Source organism: Armigeres subalbatus, chromosome 3, assembly GCF_024139115.2.
Source record: "Armigeres subalbatus isolate Guangzhou_Male chromosome 3, GZ_Asu_2, whole genome shotgun sequence".
Taxonomy (NCBI): Eukaryota; Metazoa; Arthropoda; class Insecta; order Diptera; family Culicidae; genus Armigeres; species Armigeres subalbatus.
The window spans coordinates 19898619-19916675 of NC_085141.1; the positions used below are offsets into that span (position 1 = coordinate 19898619).

The 18057-nt window shown below is 43.9% G+C and overlaps 1 protein-coding gene across 1 annotated transcript in view; it reads left to right on the plus strand.

Moving 5' to 3' along the window:
* Nucleotides 1-15585, plus strand: part of LOC134227659 (chitin synthase chs-2-like) — an 85361-nt gene extending 69776 nt beyond the window's left edge. Inside the window, exons 5-9 of the mRNA XM_062709311.1 lie at nt 4784-5323; nt 5380-5644; nt 5702-7304; nt 13791-13947; nt 14264-15585. Of these exons, the coding sequence (XP_062565295.1) occupies nt 4784-5323; nt 5380-5644; nt 5702-7304; nt 13791-13947; nt 14264-15421 (3723 nt within the window). The 3' untranslated portion in view covers nt 15422-15585. The remainder of the gene's footprint in view (nt 1-4783; nt 5324-5379; nt 5645-5701; nt 7305-13790; nt 13948-14263) is intronic.
* Nucleotides 15586-18057: the final 2472 nt, after the last annotated feature.

Genomic DNA, 18057 nt, shown 5'->3' on the forward strand with positions numbered 1-18057 from the left:
TCTTTACATCCGTGTTCCCAACAGCATCTTTGAATCTGGCAGTCAACTCCGTGCTGTTGATAAGCCACATAAGTGGAAATGAATCGGTTCTTTTCAGGACCACCATTATGTTTGGGAGGAAGGTTAAGATGAAATAGTTTTGACGTAAACTACGTCTAAGGGGAAGCCTCGGATATAGGGTGCAAAATGAAAATTTCCAAATTGGGGACCGTCACGAAATCATGTAAGATTTCAAACGCTAATAGCGTCTTTATCTTTCGATGGATTTTTAATCACTTACTCTGCAGAAGTCGAATGATGGATTGAATCTTATGAATTTTTGCGTTACTGCTGCCGACTTTTGACGTAAACTACGTTTAAGGGGAAGCCTCAGATACAAGGGGTAAAATGAAAATTTCCAAATTGGGGACCGTCACGAAATCATGTAAGATTTCAAACGGTAATAGCGTCTTTATCTTTCGATGGATTTTCGACATTTGCTTATCAATCGATTCGGAAACTCTCCAGCAATTTGCCAATTATATTGATACTATTGGTAATCAACGTTAAACTATTGAAAATGTTATTTCTTTCCAAACCGGGTGAAAAATTAAATCCCGTTCATAAATCCCCAACACGGACATCAGATTGCAGTAACGTACGGGTCTTTTGATCCACTGCTTCGTTTTCCCTGTGTATAAAAAGACCCGTGTTTCGCGTGCGCGCGTCATTTTCATTCTGCTTGTCACGGAGAACGGACGATTTCGTTCGCACGGGAGGGCTCGGCTCGTTGATGAAGATTTATGAGTCATGATGCGGATGAAATTTTTCGTCAGGTGGTGGTGGCGGTCATGGCAACAGCAATACATCTTTACATCCGTGTTCCCAACAGCATCGTTGAATCTGGCAATCAACGTTGTGCTGTTGATGAGGCACATAAGTGGAAATTAATCGGTTCTTTTCAGGACCACTATTATGTTTGGGAGGAAGGTTAAGTTGAAATAATTTTTTGACGTAAACTACGTCTAAGAGGAAGACTCAGATACAGGCTGTAAAACGGAAATTTCCAAATTCGAGACCGTCGCGTAATTAGGATAACACTAATAGCGTCCTTATCTTTCGATGGATTTTTAATCACTTACTCTGCAGAAGTCGAATGATGGGTTGAATCTTAGGAGTTGTTGCGTTACTGCTGTCGATTTATTGTAACAATCTCATGAATTTACTCTCAGACAAACCAAATTCCTCCAATGAACAATTTAATGCCCTGAAAAGGACAGATTTCAGATCATGCGGATTTCTAATCACCAACACAACAGCAACCATTCGATAGTCAGAATATCACAAGAGTATTTCACTCAAATGCAGATGCTGGCTCTATGGTTTTACCGCTACACTGCAACAGATTGCCATCGTTGGATTCTCTGTCGCAACGATCCTGTTACGAGCGCTACCTACGCCATCGGTGGGAACGAAGAGCGTGCGTCAGAAGGAGAAGCTTCAAAAATGTATTTGCATGGATGGAAATTAAACCTGAAACAAGTAGCAGCAAAAATAATAATCTTGAGGGGAAATTTCACTGGTATTGATGCTATCCATGCGAATAAATTTTTGAAGCGTCCCTGACGCACGGTCGTGATTCCGCCACCGACGGAGACTATCAGCCATCACCAAGCGATTAATATGAACTTTGATCAAAATTCGTCTCGCCTCAAATTATGCCTTAAGAGCAGGTTTCACTGATGACACTTCAGACGCAACCGTTGCAGAAATAAACACCACCATAGCCGCCATCGTAGACACGCAAGAAAATTCCATCTGAGTGCTGTTGATGCTGACAACGACGACCGCGCGACCCACACCATCGCCGGGAATAAAATTTCCGGTAGGAGCTCCGCCGATGCCGAAGGTGGTACCATGGTCTGGTATCCGCGACATCTCGAACGAAATGGCTCGCGCGCGCAGAAGAGCTGCTTTCTTGTAATCAATAAAGTTGAACCTGTAGTCACGCCCTTTTGGTGAGTGTTTGACGGTTACACAATATTTGCAGTCATACCGGACAACAAAGAGGAGGGACTAATGAGCCATCTTTATTGGTTATAAGAAAACTGCTCTCCCTCTCCCGCGCGTGGCATTTTAGCACCTAAAAACTCATGGATGAGTTGAATCATCGTATGTTTTCTGTATGTACGTAGAATCACGAGCGCGCGTCAAACGGAGAAGCTGCAAAAATGTATTCGCATGAATGACTATTTACTAAAATTATAAGTCTTTCTCTGAATCGTGCTCTCGTGATTCTACTACCGACGGAAAATAATCTGCCATCAACAAGCAATTAAGTTTTACTTTGATCAAAATTCATCTCGCCTCAAGTTGTGACTTAAGAGCTACTTTCATTGATGGTAGCCAATCGTTAGTAGGGGAAATTACGGCTTTGGCAGGTTTTGTTCTATTATTGTCAGGGGGTTTTCTGTAACTAATTATGCTCAAATTTGGCCTAAACATTCTTTGCATATCAAAGAATATTGTGGCCAAATTTCATAAAATATGGCCAACAAAAACCCCCTGACAATAATAGAACAAAACCTGCCAAAGCCGTCATTCCCCCTACTTCATACAAGAAAATTTAATCTGAGCGCTGCTAATGTTAATGACGACGACCGCGCGACCCACACCATCGCCGCTCCGCCGATGCCGAAGGTGGTACCATGGTCTGCCCTCTGCGACATCTCGAACGAAATGACTCGCGCGCGCGGGAGAGCTGCTTTCTTGAAATCAATAAAGTTGAATCTGTAGCCACGCCCCTTTGGTGAGTGTGAGACGGTTACACAATATTTGCAGCCATACCGGACAACAAAGAGGCGGGACTAATGAGCCATCTTTATTGATGATAAGAAAACTGCTCTCCCCCGCGCGCGTGGCATTTCATTAGAAATGTCGCGGGCGGCGGTCCCAGCATCGGCGGAGTTGCTGAACGAATCAATCGGTTCTTCTCAGGGCCACCATCTTATGCAAAGGAAGAGGTGAGGCGAATATTGTTCAAAGAGCAAATTAACCACTTGGCGACGCCATAATGTTGCCGTCCGTAGCAGAATCACGAGTGCGCCCCGGGAGGAGATGCTACAAATATGAATTCGTATGGATGGCATCAGTGGCAGCCAGGTGAAATTTTCTCAAGATTTTATTTGATTTTGTTGCAGCTTGTGATTGGGAAGGCGGATTATTAACAATCAATCGAAAGATGGAGATGGAGACAGTTCAATCGAAATGATGCCGTCAGTAGCAAAATCACGAGTGCGCTTTGACGCGTGATCTTTGCAAAAACATGTGTGCGTCTTCAGTGATTTGACGGTAGTTATTCTCATTTCTAAAGTTTTAATGGTTAAATACAATAAAAAGTGCAATTAAACCTGATAAATTGAAATTTAGAAATACCCAAGTTTAGTTAAGCTCATTCAGAATATTTTTCGAAAAATTCGAAAAAGAACAGTGAATTGAATTTAAACAAACAAAACTAAACTACTCATATTATACAAAACTCGATAATTCAATAAATTTGTTTTAATTACAAAAATATATTAGTTCCTTTTAAAATGTAAATTTCATAAGAAATCCAAAGAGTAATTTTGTAATACTCATGGATAATGGCACTAGATTCTTCATTTCACCAAACTGTTTCACGTAGTTTACGTCGGGCGGTCGTGTCTTGTACACAACCCTTATGATTTTTTCGCACAGCTATGTAAAACAAGTAGAAATGCCGAATCTCACGGTGTGCTAACTATCGAGAGTGTACAGAATTCGTACACCACCTAATAAATCATTTCCTTTTCGATATAAAGGAAATATGTAGATTTTATGAAACTTTATTCACCTATAATTAAAGCATGAAATGTTAGTGTAAATGCATGTAGTTTATTTTTGCAAAACATTTTTTAGTTCACTGAAAATGATTTAACTTTTAAACATGTGTCAATATCCGTTCAAATTCGTACAGTATTAGTAATGTTTACGTAATTTTGAAAATGGAAAGCAATATTAAGATTTAATAATATTTGCTTATTATAACAGCTTTCAGCCTTTTTAGGACGCTATCCAAGCCGTTCCTGGGTGGACTTTAGGCAGAATAACAGCGATGCAAATCGGAGCCATAAACGCGTTAAAGCACGCCATTTTTTCTAGTTCCACATAATTTCAAAATTACAAATGATAATTCAAAGCAACTTGTTCTTGTTAACCCAGTAATTTGCTGCTTGTCACTTTCCACAATGAAATTGAATTCAAATCAATTAAACCTAACCGCTCTCTAATTGACGAGCGAGTTGTCCATTGATTTGGCCATTATCACAGCGTGAAACAAAACGAACGAATGTCCACCGTCTGTAATAGACTGCTCATTAACACCATTAGGCCCATGTGCGGAGGCCCTGCAAACTTCCCGAGATATCCACGCCTGCAACCAACAACGGGTGCACCGTAAAAACTTCCGTAATTAGGTTAATTAGTTTAACGTTGGCAAATCAAATCTCTCCCGCACTGGGCATGACTTGGAGCTGAAACGGGGTGCGATATTTGCAGACCATCAGCAACTGCAAATTGATAATGCGACTCATCATAAAAATAATAAATTTGTCGTAAAAATCAACGGCAGCGCGCATTAATTTGAATTGGCACCTAATTGGTTGTTTTAACGAGTTTATCTCAACTCAATTTGAGCGATGCGGTTAAACAAAATTAATTACGCTTCATTTAGATATTGTGCCAGCTACCATGTGAGTGTTAAATGCATTGTTTATTCTTTCAGATGGAAGCGATCCTAAACGAGAAATTTCCTGATCTGAGTTCGATAACGTCTGACCTGGAAGTGCTGGAGATTTTTCCCAACAAAAATGCAGTTCTTTGGATTACAGTCACCCATGTATTGTGCTCCTACATTTGCTACATTTTCAGCAAGTTTTCCTGCAAAATTCAAATCCAGAGTTTTTCAATGGCCTTTCCTATCAACCTTTGCGTTCCGGTTACAGTTACTCTCCTGCTGGTATTCTGCGGGCTACGTGAAGCCGATGTTTGCTTCTTCAACGGAATTCTTCCAGATTATCTGTTCTTCCGGATGCCTCCAATCTACTACTTGTTCGATTACGTTATAAATGAGTTCTCTTGGCTTTGGTTGCTGTGGCTGCTGTCACAGACCTGGATAACTCGACATCTGTGGATGCCGAAAAGCGATCGCAATGCATCCACCGAAAAGCTGTTTGTTACCCCAATGTATAACAGTTTGTTGGTGGATCAGAGCGTTGCTATGAACCGGAGACGGGAAGATCAGGAGGACTTTGTTAAAAAGATTGTACGTATTTTGTTTCGTAATATCAGGCAATATTTTAATTCATTGAAATATTTTAGGACATGATCAAGGTGAAGGATACGGAGAAAGCAAACGAAATCGATGCTAAGGCGAATGAACGGAAGAATGACACGATCAAACCCTACGACAGAATTCCTCAAATTTTCATCTGTGCTACTATGTGGCACGAAAATAAGGAGGAATTGATGGAGTTCTTGAAATCCATTTTGAGGCTTGACGAGGATCAGTGTGCTCGTCGGATGGCCATGAAACACATCCAAGCGTCTAAAGAGGATATCGATCCAGATTATTATGATCTTGAAAGTAAGTCAGAGTGAATATTGAAACAACCAACCATTGACTTTATTTTAACTTTTCTAGCTCACATATTCTTCGATGACGCCTTCGTCAACGACAAGTCCAAATGTGAAAGTGCTAACGATTCTCCTCTAAACTCCTACGTGAAGGCGCTTATAAACACCCTCGAAGATGCAGCCCTGGAAGTGTACAAAACCAAGATGCGTATTTACCCGCCAACCAAAATTGTAACTCCATACGGCGGTCGGCTCATATGGACACTTCCCGGTCGGACCAAAATGATAGCCCACCTCAAGGACAAAAATAAAATCCGCCACAAGAAACGTTGGTCGCAGGTTATGTACATGTACTACCTCTTGGGGTACAGAATCATGCAGCTGAACACCTCACCAGAGCGGAAAATGGTTATCGCTCAGAACACCTACCTTCTCGCCCTGGACGGTGACATCGACTTCCAACCGAAAGCCGTTTCCTTGTTGGTGGATCGTATGAAAGTAGATCCGGATCTGGGTGCCGCCTGTGGACGTATTCATCCGGTTGGTACCGGTCCCATGGTGTGGTACCAGATCTTCGAGTACGCAATCGGTCATTGGCTTCAGAAGGCAACGGAGCACGTTATCGGATGTGTACTCTGCTCCCCAGGATGCTTTTCTTTGTTTCGGGGTCGTGCACTGATGGAGAACTCGGTCATGAAGAAGTACACCACCAAGTCCGACCAGGCTCGTCACTACGTCCAGTACGATCAAGGGGAAGATCGATGGCTTTGCACTTTGCTTCTCAAGCAGAAATTCAGAGTTGAATACTCGGCTGCTTCGGATGCGTACACCCATGCTCCCGAAGGGTTCAACGAGTTCTATAACCAGCGTAGACGTTGGGTTCCGTCAACTATTGCCAACATTTTTGATCTTCTGGGAGATGCCAGCCGAGTTGTTAAAACCAACAACAGCATTTCGATGCCGTACATCATCTACCAGTGCATGTTGATGTTTGGAACGATCCTCGGACCCGGAACAATCTTCCTTATGATGGTCGGTGCTTTGGTTGCCGTATTTCGCATTGACATTTGGACGTCTTTTCTTTGGAACGGTGTACCTCTCGCGGCATTTATGGCAATATGCTTCTGGATGAAGCAGAAGTATCAACTGATGGCAGCCTTCTTCATCTCGGCCATCTACTCGTTGGTAATGATGGCTGTGTTGGTCGGTATCATCATTCAGGTCATGGAAGACGGCATTCTTGCTCCGTCTTCAGTATTCTTCATCGCCGTTGCGCTGCAAATAGTGGTCACGGGGCTGCTACACCCACAGGAAATGGAAGCTCTCCCCGCTGGGCTCGTCTACTACATCACCATTCCTTCCATGTACATGTTGCTGGTGATCTACTCGGTGTTCAACATGAATGACGTATCGTGGGGAACACGTGAGAATCCCGCGGAAGCACCGAAGGCTGCTCCAGCGCAACAGGTGCCCCAAGGCAAGATGCACAAACTGATGGGGTACTTACGGTCCGGCGATCAAGAAGACGAAGGCTCGATCAACTTTTCCGTGAGCGGACTGTTCAGCTGCCTGTTCTGTACACATCCGAAGTCCAGTGCAGAAAAACAACAAATGGTAACAGTGGCCACTTCATTGGCTGAAATGAATACCAAGATGAAGGATCTGGAAATGTGAGTAACAAATCTCTTTTTTGGGCACACATTCTCGTTGTATTGTTTTCAGTAGAAACTCCGACATTATTCTTGTTTAATTGCTTATTAAACGTGGATTTTTTTTAGTGACGAGAGTGACGAATCAGTTTTATTTATCAGGTTTTATCTAAATCTAATCTGACTCCTATACAGGATTTATTGGTTAGCCAACAAATCGTCACTTTCGTCATATTTTAAAAAATAAGACTTTTACGGTCGTCGACCACGATTAAAACTAAGTTTAAGACTAAGTGCAAACAGATCTAGCTCTAAGCATGTTATGTTACATGCTATTCAACCTTCATTTTTTTTTTCAATTCTCTAGAAACATATCAAAACTTTGCAAAAAAATATCTTATCCCAAAACACAGCGACCGATGCCCTCCATCCGTGCCATGGTTCCAGTAGCCTCAGTCCCGGAGACACGGAAAAATCGTATTTCGCCAGCAATTTGTGCTGCTTCGTCGCTTTTTTTTTCGCGAAACAAGTTCCCTCGCCATAAGCAAACCAATCACACGGTCGCCTTCGTCATACCGCTGCTGATGCTGCTGGCAGGATTGCCATTCCGGGCGCACACCTAACCCTCTTGGGGACCCGGTAAAATTGAAACCCAACTGAAGTACACCCATCATCGCCAGACCAAGTGACTCCCAGCCCAAGTGGCATCCGAGTGAATTTTTCTGCGGCTTCGTATCCGTTGCCGGTTCGGTTTGGCGGCAGAAAATAAGTTTCAATTGAATTAAAATACAATTTACGTTCTTTTCCACGATGGTTTCTGATCCCACTGGCCAAGTCGGTTGTACTCTAGTTGCCTTTATTTCTCCGGCTCGTGCTGGCGCCTTTCTGAAAGGAAGCGATGCAAACATCATCTTATTTCTGCCGCTGACATGATGCTACTTCACATTGCACGCTTATTTTCACCCCGTGCTCCCTGGTAGCAGGAAAACATTTACAATTTGCACATTATTTCAAGTTGAGTTTCCATTTACTTTTTCTACGGAGCGTGAATGCACATCGTGAAGCCCTCTTTCGCTGTTTTTAGATGTCGTCAGTCAAGAGTACGTGATGCAAATGAATGACTTTCAATCATTCTCTATTACAGCAGGATTAAACTGTGAAGATATATCTCTATAGAGTAGCTGAGCTACAGAATCCATTTATTTGAGATCTCATTTATTAATGTGAACAGTATTTTTGAGCACCAAAAAGTTCACGACTGTTCTTAATTGGGTTTTTATGGGTATTGTGATTATTACATATTTTGTATCTATAATAATAAAATGAGTCTAAATCCAAAAATTTATGAATTCTGGAGCACGGAATCAGCGTAGCGTAGCCATCAGCCTTGTCGAAAATTGCTTCGCCTCTGTCTTCCCTGCCGCGACCATTGGAAGGTTTGCCCTTTTCTATATAAGAACTCCCCTTCTTAGCCAGTGGCGCCTTCACAAGCTCCGCCGCATCATTTGCAGATTTCCACTTCTTCTTCGCCTTTTTAAGATTCACGACCCTATCATATGGTGAACTTCGGCATTCCGTGCTAATGGAGGCTTCCGAGCCTCTTGAAAGGAGGCTTCCGAGCCTCTTGAAAGGAGGCTTCCGAGCCTCTTGAAAGGAGGCTTCCGAGCCTCTTGAAAGGAGGCTTCCGAGCCTCTTGAAAGGAGGCTTCCGAGCCTCTTGAAAGGAGGCTTCGCAGCCTCTTGAAAGGAGGCTTCCGAGCCTCTTGAAAGGAGGCTTCCGAGCCTCTTGAAAGGAGGCTTCCAGGCCTCTTGAAAGGAGGCTTCCAGAGCCTCTTGAAAGGAGGCTTCCTGAGCCTCTTGAAAGGAGGCTTCCAGGCCTCTTGAAGGAGGCTTCCGAGCCTCTTGAAAGGAGGCTTGAGCCTCTTGAAAGGAGGCTTCCAGGCCTCTTGAAAGGAGGCTTCCGAGCCTCTTGAAGGAGGCTTCCTGAGCCTCTTGAAAGGAGGCTTGAGCCTCTTGAAAGGAGGCTTCCAGGCCTCTTGAAGGAGGCTTCCAGGCCTCTTGAAAGGAGGACCCTGAGCCTCTTGAAAGGAGGCTTCCGAGCCTCTTGAAAGGAGGCTTCCGAGCCTCTTGAAAGGAGGCTTCCGAGCCTCTTGAAAGGAGGCTTGAGAGGAGGCTTACGAGCCTCTTGAGAGGAGGCTTGAAAGGAGGCTTCGGAGCCGCTTGAAAGAAGGCTTCCGAGCCTCTTGAAAGGAGGCTTGAGCCTCTTGAAAGGAGGCTTCCAGGCCTCTTGAAAGGAGGCTTCCAGGCCTCTTGAAAGGAGGCTTCCGCGCCTCTTGAAAGGAGGCTTCCGGGCCTCTTGAAAGGAGGCTTCCGCGCCTCTTGAAAGGAGGCTTCCCGGCCTCTTGAAAGGAGGCTTCCGAGCCTCTTGAAAGGAGGCTTCCGAGCCTCTTGAAAGGAGGCTTCCGAGCCTCTTGAAAGGAGGCTTCCGAGCCTCTTGAAAGGAGGCTTCCGAGCCTCTTGAAAGGAGGCTTGAGCCTCTTGAAAGGAGGCTTCCTGAGCCTCTTGAAAGGAGGCTTCCGGGCCTCTTGAAAGGAGGCTTCTGAGCCTCTTGAAAGGAGGCTTCTGAGCCTCTTGAAGGAGGCTTCCAGGCCTCTTGAAAGGAGGCTTCCGGGCCTCTTGAAAGGAGGCTTCTGAGCCTCTTGAAAGGAGGCTGAGCCTCTTGAAAGGAGGCTTCCGGCCCTCTTGAAAGGAGGCTCCCAGCCTCTTGAAAGGAGGCTTCCAGGCCTCTTGAAAGGAGGCTTCCAAGCCTCTTGAAAGGAGGCTTCCAGGCCTCTTGAAAGGAGGCTTCCGAGCCTCTTGAAAGGAGGCTTCCGGGCCTCTTGAAAGGAGGCTTCCGAGCCTCTTGAAAGGAGGCTTCCGAGCCTCTTGAAAGGAGGCTTCCGAGCCTCTTGAAAGGAGGCTTCCGAGCCTCTTGAAAGGAGGCTTCCGAGCCTCTTGAAAGGAGGCTTCCGAGCCTCTTGAAAGGAGGCTTCCTGCTTCCGAGCCTCTTGAAAGGAGGCTTCCGAGCCTCTTGAAAGGAGGCTTCCGAGCCTCTTGAAAGGAGGCTTCCGAACCTTTTGAAAGGAGGCTTCCGAGCCTCTTGAAAGGAGGCTTCGAGCCTCTTGAAAGGAGGCTTGAGCCTCTTGAAAGGAGGCCTGAGCCTCTTGAAAGGAGGCTTCCAGGCCTCTTGAAAGGAGGCTTGAGCCTCTTGAAAGGAGGCTTCTGAGCCTCTTGAAGGAGGCTTCCGAGCCTCTTGAAAGGAGGCTTCCGGGCCTCTTGAAAGGAGGCTTCTGAGCCTCTTGAAAGGAGGCTTCCAGGCCTCTTGAAAGGAGGCTTCCAGGCCTCTTGAAGGAGGCTGAGCCTCTTGAAAGGAGGCTTCTGAGCCTCTTGAAGGAGGCTGGAGCCTCTTGAAAGGAGGCTTCCAGAGCCTCTTGAAAGGAGGCTCTGAGCCTCTTGAAAGGAGGCTTCCGGGCCTCTTGAAAGGAGGCTCTGAGCCTCTTGAAAGGAGGCTTCCAGGCCTCTTGAAAGGAGGCTTCCAGGCCTCTTGAAGGAGGCTTCCTGAGCCTCTTGAAAGGAGGCTTCCGAGCCTCTTGAAGGAGGCTCTGAGCCTCTTGAAAGGAGGCTTCCGAGCCTCTTGAAAGGAGGCTTCCTGAGCCTCTTGAAAGGAGGCTTCCTGAGCCTCTTGAAAGGAGGCTTCTGAGCCTCTTGAAAGGAGGCTTGAGCCTCTTGAAAGGAGGCTTCTGAGCCTCTTGAAAGGAGGCTTCTGAGCCTCTTGAAAGGAGGCTTCCAGCCTCTTGAAGGGCTTCCAGGCCTCTTGAAAGGAGGCTTCCGAGCCTCTTGAAGGAGGCTTCCAGGCCTCTTGAAAGAGGCTTCTGAGCCTCTTCAAAGAGGCTTGAGCCTCTTCAAAGAGGCTTCCAGGCCTCTTCAAAGAGGCTTCCGAGCCTCTTGAAAGGAGGCTTCCAGGCCTCTTGAAAGGAGGCTTCCAGGCCTCTTGAAAGGGAGGCTTCCTGAGCCCTCTTGAAAGGAGGCTTCCAGGCCTCTTGAAAGGAGGCTTCCAGGCCTCTTGAAAGGAGGCTTCCAGGCCTCTTGAAAGGAGGCTCTGAGCCTCTTGAAAGGAGGCTTCCGAGCCTCTTGAAAGGAGGCTTCCAGGCCTCTTGAAGGAGGCCTGAGCCTCTTGAAAGGAGGCTTCCAGGCCTCTTGAAAGGAGGCTTCCAGGCCTCTTGAAAGGAGGCCTGAGCCTCTTGAAAGGAGGCTTCTGAGCCTCTTGAAAGGAGGCTCTGAGCCTCTTGAAAGGAGGCTTCTGAGCCTCTTGAAAGGAGGCTTCCTGAGCCTCTTGAAAGGAGGCTCTGAGCCTCTTGAAAGGAGGCTTCCGAGCCTCTTGAAAGGAGGCCTGAGCCTCTTGAAAGGAGGCTTGAGCCTCTTGAAAGGAGGCTTCCAGGCCTCTTGAAAGGAGGCTCTGAGCCTCTTGAAAGGAGGCTTCCGGGCCTCTTGAAGGAGGCTTCCAAGCCTCTTGAAAGGAGGCTTCCGAGCCTCTTGAAAGGAGGCTTCCGAGCCTCTTGAAAGGAGGCTTCCGAGCCTCTTGAAAGGAGGCTTCCGAGCCTCTTGAAAGGAGGCTTCCGAGCCTCTTGAAAGGAGGCTTCCGAGCACCTTGAAAGGAGGCTTCCGAGCACCTTGAAAGGAGGCTTCCGAGCACCTTGAAAGGAGGCTTCCGAGCCTCTTGAAAGGAGGCTTCCGAGCCTCTTGAAAGGAGGTATCCGAGCCTCTTGAAAGGAGGCTTCCGAGCCTCTTGAAAGGAGGCTTCCGAGCCTCTTGAAAGGAGGCTTCCGAGCCTCTTGATTCCACGACTGGACTGGACTAGCCATCTGGACTGTATACCAGATGAGAGAAGAAGTGACCAAAGACATTCATCATTGTTATTATTATTTTTATTTATTTATTAGAGTGATTTTTTAATATTTGATTATGTTCATCACTGTAAGACATTCATCATTTTTGTTCTATGTTTGAGAATATAATAATTCTCATATGCTTTCAAATAGATGTAGATGACAACGAAAGCAATGCGCGATGTTAGTAAATTTGACCTTTCCTGTCAAAAATTGTATCTCGGTTTATTGTCGATTCTTTAGCTTATTTAAGACCAACTTTCCCAAAGAAACCAAATTTTGTTCACCCTTTAACTATTTTTTAAATTCGAAAACAAAAATCGAAAAAGTGTTGCACATGTGAACCGGCCTGAAAAATTCACCCGACGTTCGTTCGAAATTGGGCCTTAAAATCTTAAAAACCAGCACTTTTCCGACTTTTGTTTTAAATTTCCAAAATACTTAGAGGCGTCGCAAAATATGGGTCCTTTGGGAAAGTTGACCTTAAATAACCCAAAGAATCGATTGAGCGAATAAACATTTTTGACGGGAAAGGTCAATTGGCACCATGCTTATTTGTGTCCTTGTCCGTCTTTAAGATAAACAGAACTGGGAAGATTGTGTGAGTCAAAGTTGTATTGCTGTACACAATTCATATAGGGTATCTGTTCCATTGGTAATAACATGCTCCTATACCAATAACATTCGCAAAACACGCAATTTAGGGTCAATTTGTGTCGTGTTTGGTTGTTATCCGGCGTGCTCACTGATAAAAATAATCGCAAAAATGAGATAAAACAATTAACGCACCAATTCTTGGATTTCGAATTGTATTGATTTTGGTACAAAGTATGCATTCAAGGAGCAGTTCCCCTAGTTGTTCCTTTAACCCTTAAATGCGCAATGTTGTTTTAAAACAACAAACCTAAAATACGTTTATTGTGCATGAATTTAATAGTTATTTACGTTAAAAATATTTTCGGCAATTTCTAAAAAAAATAGCCTTGCGCCTTCAAGGGTTAAGAATCAAGAGTCTTAAAATGTATTAATCAAAATCAAATAAACTGACTCAATGAAATGAGCTAACATAACAAATATAACATTCTCTGAGCGGTTTGCATACGAGATGTGATACAGTATGTGTAATGCAAAGTATGTCATAAAATTTTGTTTCGCTAAGCGTATTTTTTGTTTGTTTTACGCGTTTGGAAATTATTACTTTGGATGTAACTTATTTTCAAAAGGTTACAATGGGCAAGATACCCTGTCGAATTCAACATGAAGTAACTTAAAATCCTAACCAAATACTCCACAGTCGTCTGAACATCTCGAAAATAAATTGTTTTATAACCAGTGACGCGAATCGCCATCATTACGACCGTTTTTCCTACTCATTCCTTCCTCGTGGCACCACAGTCATGAGCCGATGAAATTTCACCATAACTAGCACAGACCCATTATCACGTACATTGGCATGGTTATTTTCACTTAAAGCTCCGCACGCTAACCCCCCATCTACTGGCTCACCTGGCAGAAATCCTAACCCATTGCACACCAGCTAGCACATTTCTGTCTCATCATGAGTCTGAACATTTCTCCACCAGGAAATTAACCGGCACCGTTACCGTAATGAGATGCTCCGATGACGAGGATGACGTTGATGAGATGAGCTGCCTTGACATGCATCACAGGCGCCAGGAAGGTGGCTCACCGACCGGGGTTTCCTCTCCAATCCAAGTCAAGAATTCCGAAATGGAGGAGGTGAGTATTGTTTGAAGAATGCATTCAAAAAATCATTCATACACAACACAACAAGACCACTTAAAGGTCACTTTTGCGGAAAAGCCATCAGTATCCGATTACCTACCTTCACCGCGGTTAGCGCTTTTTTTTTGCAAATTGAACCGATACTTGATTTGCCCAATCGTCACTTTTGCCTTTTCCGCAAACAAGACCTTTAAGTGGTCTTGTTGTGTAGGAGTTTTTAATTTGATTTCTACAAGTGTTGTAATGAATTCGTCAGCCGTTATCGAGCGTAGAATACTTCTTCAACCCACATAAACTGTTTTTCTTCCAGCCCGAAAAGCAAATCAATTACCTACCAGACTGGCTATATGACGTGGACCTGCGTAACGGCGACACGGAAACCATCTCCGCCTCGGAAGAACAATTCTGGATTGAGCTGATCGAAAAGTATCTCAAACCACTGGACTTGACCGACAAACAGAAAAGCGAAATGAAGTCCCAGCTGAAGAACCTGCGCGATCTGGCCGTGTTCGCCTTTGTGATGGCAAATGCTCTGTTTGTGTTGGTCATCTTTCTGCTCCAGTTGAACAAAAAGGACCTGCACATTCAATGGTGGTTCAACGCGAAGAACACCATCAGCTTCGATGAGAGCACCGTTGAGATTATCGTCCGGCGGGAGTATCTGGAGATCGAACCCATCGGGTTGGTGTTCGTGTTCTTCTTCGGAATGATCCTGGTGATCCAGTTTGTGGCAATGTTGATGCATCGATTTGGAACGATTTCGCAGATTTTGGCGTCCACGCAGCTGAATTGGTATTGTTCAAAGAAGGCGAAGGACATGTCTCTGGATGCAGAGTTGCGGGAGAACGCAGTTGAAATCGCGCGACGGCTACAGCGACCTAAACCGCAATGGGATGAAGAAGATCTGGAAGATGATCAAAAAGCGATTGGAAGAAGGGATACGATTCATAGGATTTTGTACCAACACAAGAATAAGCAAGATTGGAGTAATCTGGAGGCGAACTTCAAGAGGAACTACTACAAAGATGGTGATCTAAACTTGGGAGGGCGATTGACGTTGAGCAGAAAGACTCTGAATGTATTAGACACAAGAAGAAAGTCGATGGCTGAACAGAGAAAAATTCGAAAGTCGATACTTCGGGGTCAAAACCCTTACGATACGGCAGGCGACTTGTGGTACCAGGGTAGTCCTGATAATGAATTGAATCAGCGAAAGAACTCTTCTCCACCAGGGTACAGTGGACCGGAGAGAGGTCGCATGTCGAACGGTAACCGATACAATCAATCACCAAACTTCCAAGGAAACAACGGCGGCAGAATGAACTACGCCTACCAAATTGATGAGGAACTGGAGGATTACTCTGAAGAAGAAGACACGGTGGAGTTTGAGCGTCCGACGCTGCAAATGGAAATGACCGAACGACCGACGCCCAACGCTAAGAGAAAGAGCAGAGTGGCATTTGCTTAGAAAGTAGTGTGTTTTCCAAATTATATCAAACGAACTAATTTGTCTGAATAAACAAGCAGAAACGTTGGCGTAATGTTGAAAAAAAGCGGTAGCGTATAGTCAAGCAACTGCAGTAAAAATACACTTTTCCAAATATAAACCTTCATGGCAGTTTAACAAATCAATTATTGGAAAGAAATCCCGCCCGAACAATAAACCAAATGCCACTAACCGGATTAGCTGCACGGTTTTCCGGACAGATATTTTCCACCGAGTTCGATGCCCCTGTATCCTCGCCTCATCTCAAACAAACCACCACATTCGCAGAGACAAAAAAAAATGCACACAGAGAAACACCATCTGCTAAACCACTTTTGTTGTCTCTTGTCCGTTTTTATTGCCATTGATTGGGCTTACTTCTTTACTGCTGGTGACCTCGCCACTGAACTGTTGTCAATCGAACCACTTTCTGTGCGAACCGAGATTCATTTTTCCGCTCCGGGTCCTTAATCAATGCAGAGCTGCCAAGGCGTAGCAGAAAAGTCATGAAGGGGCCATCCTTAACCGCGTGCGGTAAGATTCACGACTACCAAGCAAGAGCGTGCTGAAGGTGGCTGGGCTCCATTCCCGGTCAGGTCTAGGAAATTTTCAGGTTGGAAATTTTCTCGACTTCCCTGGGCATGAAAGTGTCATCTCCAAGTAACAATTTCAATACTTCTTGGATTTTTAAAATTCTTATTGTTGTGCTGAAGTGCGCTCTAACGCTCGGATAAAGCCCCAATTTTTGATAATTTAACATAATATGTGGTCAAATGAATTAACCCCAAAAGAATATTTCCTGTGCGAATAGTTTATAACAGTGTTCAATGAGAGCACCATTTTCTGATCCAAATTAATGATGGAAGATGCTGCCATGAAATGTGGGCTTCTGGGCCTCCGGTAAAAGGCCCCATTCGTATATGCGCATTAGTTCTATCTTTTGGTCTTTCGTTTGTTTCCACGTTTTGTCCTTCCGCCTCTCTGACCCTTCAAGCTTTTGTCATTTCGACCTCTTGACCTTCGACCTTTTGTCCCTTCGACTATTTGTCCTTTCGACCTTTTGACCTTCGACCTTTTGACTAAGATTTTTTCCTTCCTTCAAAGTTAATTGCCTATTTCCGGGGATTAAACCACCTGTACTGTAGGGTCATGGGTTCGAGTCCCATCGAAGGAAAAGTGGTTACCTCCAATACATTTTCCAAATCTTCCACATAATGTACATATCCACATATGAGTTTTCACAACATTGTAAATCAGATTTTTTGTTTCGACCTTTTGACCCTTTGACATTTTGACCTTCGACTTTTGTCCTCAACCAGCCGAACCAATAATTTGACCAAAAACGCCGATTGGCGTGAATGAAAAAGGTGAGAAATGAGAAGTATTAGCTTAGTATTCATTTAGCTTTTCCGCAATTATTAATTAGGTTGTAGGACAAAAGGTCGAAGGTCAAAAGGTCGAAGGACAAAAGGTCGAAGGTCAAAAGGTCGAAAGGACAAAAGGTCGAAGGGTCAAAAGGTCGAAGGTCAAGAGGTCGAAATGACAAAAGCTCGAAGGGTCAGAGAGTCGGAAGGACAAAAAGTGGAAACAAACGACAGACCAAAAGGTCGAAACAAAAAAAACTGCGTCAAAAGGTCGAAGGACAAAAGGTCGAAAAGATAAAAGGTCGAAAGGACAAAAGGTCGAAAAGACAAAAGGTCTTTCTTTTTTCTTACTTCTTTCTTATTTCTTTTTCCTTTTTCCTTCTATTCTCTTTCTTCTTCCTTTTTCCTTCTTACTTCATATGTTTCCTTCTTCTTTCTTCTTCCTTCTTCCTTTCATATTTCATCTTCTTTATTTCTATTTTCTTTTTGTTTGGAAGTCTCCCTAATAAAGACACAAAAAAAAATTTCCTTTGTCTTCCTTCTTTCCTTCATCTTTCTTCCTTTTTTCCACCTTTTTTCTTCCTTATTTCATTTTTTTTCCTTCTTTCTTCCTAATGGTTTTCTTCTTTCTTTTTTCTTCTTTTTTCCTTCTTTCTTTCTTTTTTTTTCCCTTTTTTCTTTTTATCTCCCCCCTTTTTGCTTCCATTTTGTTTTCTGTTTTTCTTTCTTTTTTCTTTTAACTTTCTTCCTTTTCTTCCTTCTTTACTCTTTCTTCTTTGCTTCTCTCTTCCTATTTTTATTTTTTCTTCCTTCTTTCATCCTTTCTTCGTTTTTCGTCTTTCTTTTCTCCTACTTTTTTTCCTTCTTTCTATTTTCTTCCTTCCTTTTTTTCTTCTTTCTCTTTTCTTTCCTTTTTTCTTTTCTTCTCCTTTTCTTATTTCTTTCTTCTTCCTTCTTGATTCCTGCTTTTCTTCCTGCTTGCTTTTTCCTTTTTTTCTTCTTTCATCCTTCTTTTGTCTTTCTTCCTTTCTTCCTTCTTTCATCCTTTTTTCTTCATTCTTTCTTTCTTCTTTGTACCTTATTTCTTCCATCTTTCTTCTATATATCTTCTTTCTTCCTTCTTTCTTCTTTATTTCTCTCTCCTTTGTTCCTAATTTCCCCCATCCTTCTTTTTTTCCTGTTACTTGCTTCCTCCTTCTTTCTTTTGTTTTGCTTCAATGTGTCTTTTTTCCTTCTTCTTCCTTCCTTCCTTCT